This window comes from Engraulis encrasicolus, chromosome 3, assembly GCF_034702125.1.
Source record: "Engraulis encrasicolus isolate BLACKSEA-1 chromosome 3, IST_EnEncr_1.0, whole genome shotgun sequence".
Lineage (NCBI taxonomy): Eukaryota > Metazoa > Chordata > Actinopteri > Clupeiformes > Engraulidae > Engraulis > Engraulis encrasicolus.
In genome coordinates, this window is record NC_085859.1 from 32944377 (window position 1) to 32946876 (window position 2500).

Consider the following 2500-nt stretch of genomic DNA (forward strand, 5'->3'; position numbering starts at 1 on the left):
TAGAAAGAGCATTTAGAGATAAAAGAATGAAAATGTGTCATCATGATTTTTTGGCAGGAATATGGTTGGACCTGTGATAAGTGTTTGCATCTTACACAATTCAGGATGGCAGTATTCAGCCAGCGCTGTTCATTACTCCAATGACTATGTCATGAAATGAACACAATAACAATTCTTGCACAAGGCTTGGCTTTGAAGTTTTTTGCAAGGGTTCAATTCAGCCAAAGAAAACCATGTGATTGGAACCATAGCAAGAGCCTCTGTTCAAATGAAATGAATTGAAATACAAGGGACTGGTACCAGACTGTACCAGGGTAATGGAGACGTACCCAGCTCCAAAATCTAAGCAGTCAGTCCAGAGGCCCTCAGCTGTCTCCCAGATTATGACTGAGTCTTTAGCAAATGAAAGCCCTCGCACTGCACTGTGCCCTAACTGCAAGTGACACGATGAACAAAGCAAGAAAATCCGTTCCAGTCAGTCTAGTATTTCATGTCCGGCTATGCTAACTGAATGCGCTGAATAAGCATAAAGTTGCATATATATCTTTTTTAAAAGTTTTTTTTTTGTTTTCGATGTTCGTTTGTTTCTAAAACATCTCATTGCGCTGATGGATTTATGGTTAGCATGGGATAGCATCACAAACATAGAATCTACAGTGCAGTTAGGACACAGTGTAAGGAAGGATAATTCTCCCCTGTGGGGCTGTGTGTTTTTATGCTTTAAACATATTCCCAAATTACCAGCTGTACACCTACAGCATACCTCACCCCACTATCAACAGTAGTACAGTAAGATGAGTGCACACACACACACACACACACACACACACACACACACACACACACACACACACACACACACACACACACACACACACCGGCACACACACACACACACACACACACACACACACACACACACACACACACACACACACACACACACACACACACACACACACACACACACACACACACCGGCACACACACACACACCGGCACACACACACACACCGGCACACACACACCCCTCCTGAGTCCGTCTGTGCTCACCTTTGTTGAGCGTGACCTCCATGATGATGCGGTCCTTGGGGCCGTGGTGGTGACCGGGCCCCCGCCCCCTGGCCTCGGCGTCCTCGAACCCGGGCGGGACGGGCGTGCCGCCGCTGGCGTTGGAGTTGGGCGAGCTGGAGCGGCTGAGCAGGGTGGGGGTGGGGCACGGCGTCAGGCTGGGGCTGCGCAGCCGCGTGCGCACCGTCAGGGTCACCACGCCCTTCTTCAGCTGCTGCAGGGGGGAGGGCAGGGGGTAGGAGGCATACATGGAATACATTGATTTCATCCATATGATGAACACTACAATAACAATATGATATTTATACTGTAGATAGTGCACGAGGCACACAAATGTAACCATTGTTTTCTTTTTTTTTTTTAAAGAGTTTTTCGACTTCATTTGACAGGACAGTGTGAGAGGTGGACAGGAAGCGAATTGGGAGAGAGTCGGGGAAGGGTCGGCAAAGGACCCGGGTCGGGAATCGAACCTGGGTCAGCCGCATGGCAGGCGAGTGCCCTACCGATTGGCCACGGCAGGGCCTGGAATACATGAATTTAATCCATCTGATGAACACTACAATAGCAATATGACATTTATACTGTGCACGAGGCACACAAATGGAAGCATTGTTTTCATCCATGGGGCAGCCGTGGTTTACTTTATACTTTATTTACATACAAAAAAAAAGTGATCTGCGTATGACACTATTTCTAAACCTCAACACATGTGCTGCAAGGGGAAGGCAGGAGGAAGATGTGTATTAATATGCAATGTACTAAGAATGTAATAACATGTAATATATTGATTTCATCTATATGATGGACACTATGATAACAACACAAATGGGGCATGCCATGAGTTATAGTTATTTACACACACAAAATATCCATGACACGATTTCTAAACCTTAACACACACAGCTATCACAATTATCTCTCAACCTAACAAGCCTGTTCTCGCCTTGAAACTGTCAATGAACCAATTGACCTTTTGCTAACTACAATATGAGTGATATAACTTTCTACATACATTTCTGCAACTCAAAAGGCAATGTATTTATTTTATTTTCAATATGGTAATAGATAGAACATGTACTGTATCTAACGACTGAGCTGATCATATTCTGGAAAGGCTTACTGTCAGTGACTGACATAAGTACCAGATATGAAACAAATCAAAGTAAAACGATGAAAGATCAGGAGTTGAAATGAAACCCCCGACTTTTTAAAAGTCATTCAAAGAAGGAATGCATTGACGAGTGGCTGAAGCTTCTCAGCAAAGGTAATATTTCCGCAAATGGCATTTGGCTGAACGCCTTAAGAAAGGCTCTGCCAAGTGAGCGAACAGACAGACAGACAGAAGCTAAACAGCAGCCACACACACATTTCCTGAGATGTGAGGAACAGACGTCTCGGAGCCTCCTCCCAGCTCCAAGGCCATTCAGAT

General features: G+C 45.0%; 1 protein-coding gene across 4 annotated transcripts in view; it reads right to left on the bottom strand.

Moving 5' to 3' along the window:
* The window catches only part of pdzd2 (PDZ domain containing 2), a 177180-nt gene that overhangs the window by 36119 nt on the left and 138561 nt on the right, over positions 1-2500 (bottom strand). For 3 of the 4 annotated variants that reach the window (XM_063195231.1, XM_063195230.1, XM_063195233.1), the window contains one exon: positions 1054-1285. In XM_063195231.1, the coding sequence (XP_063051301.1) occupies positions 1054-1285 (232 nt within the window). The remainder of the gene's footprint in view (positions 1-1053; positions 1286-2500) is intronic. The other variant, XM_063195232.1, reaches the window with a different exon arrangement.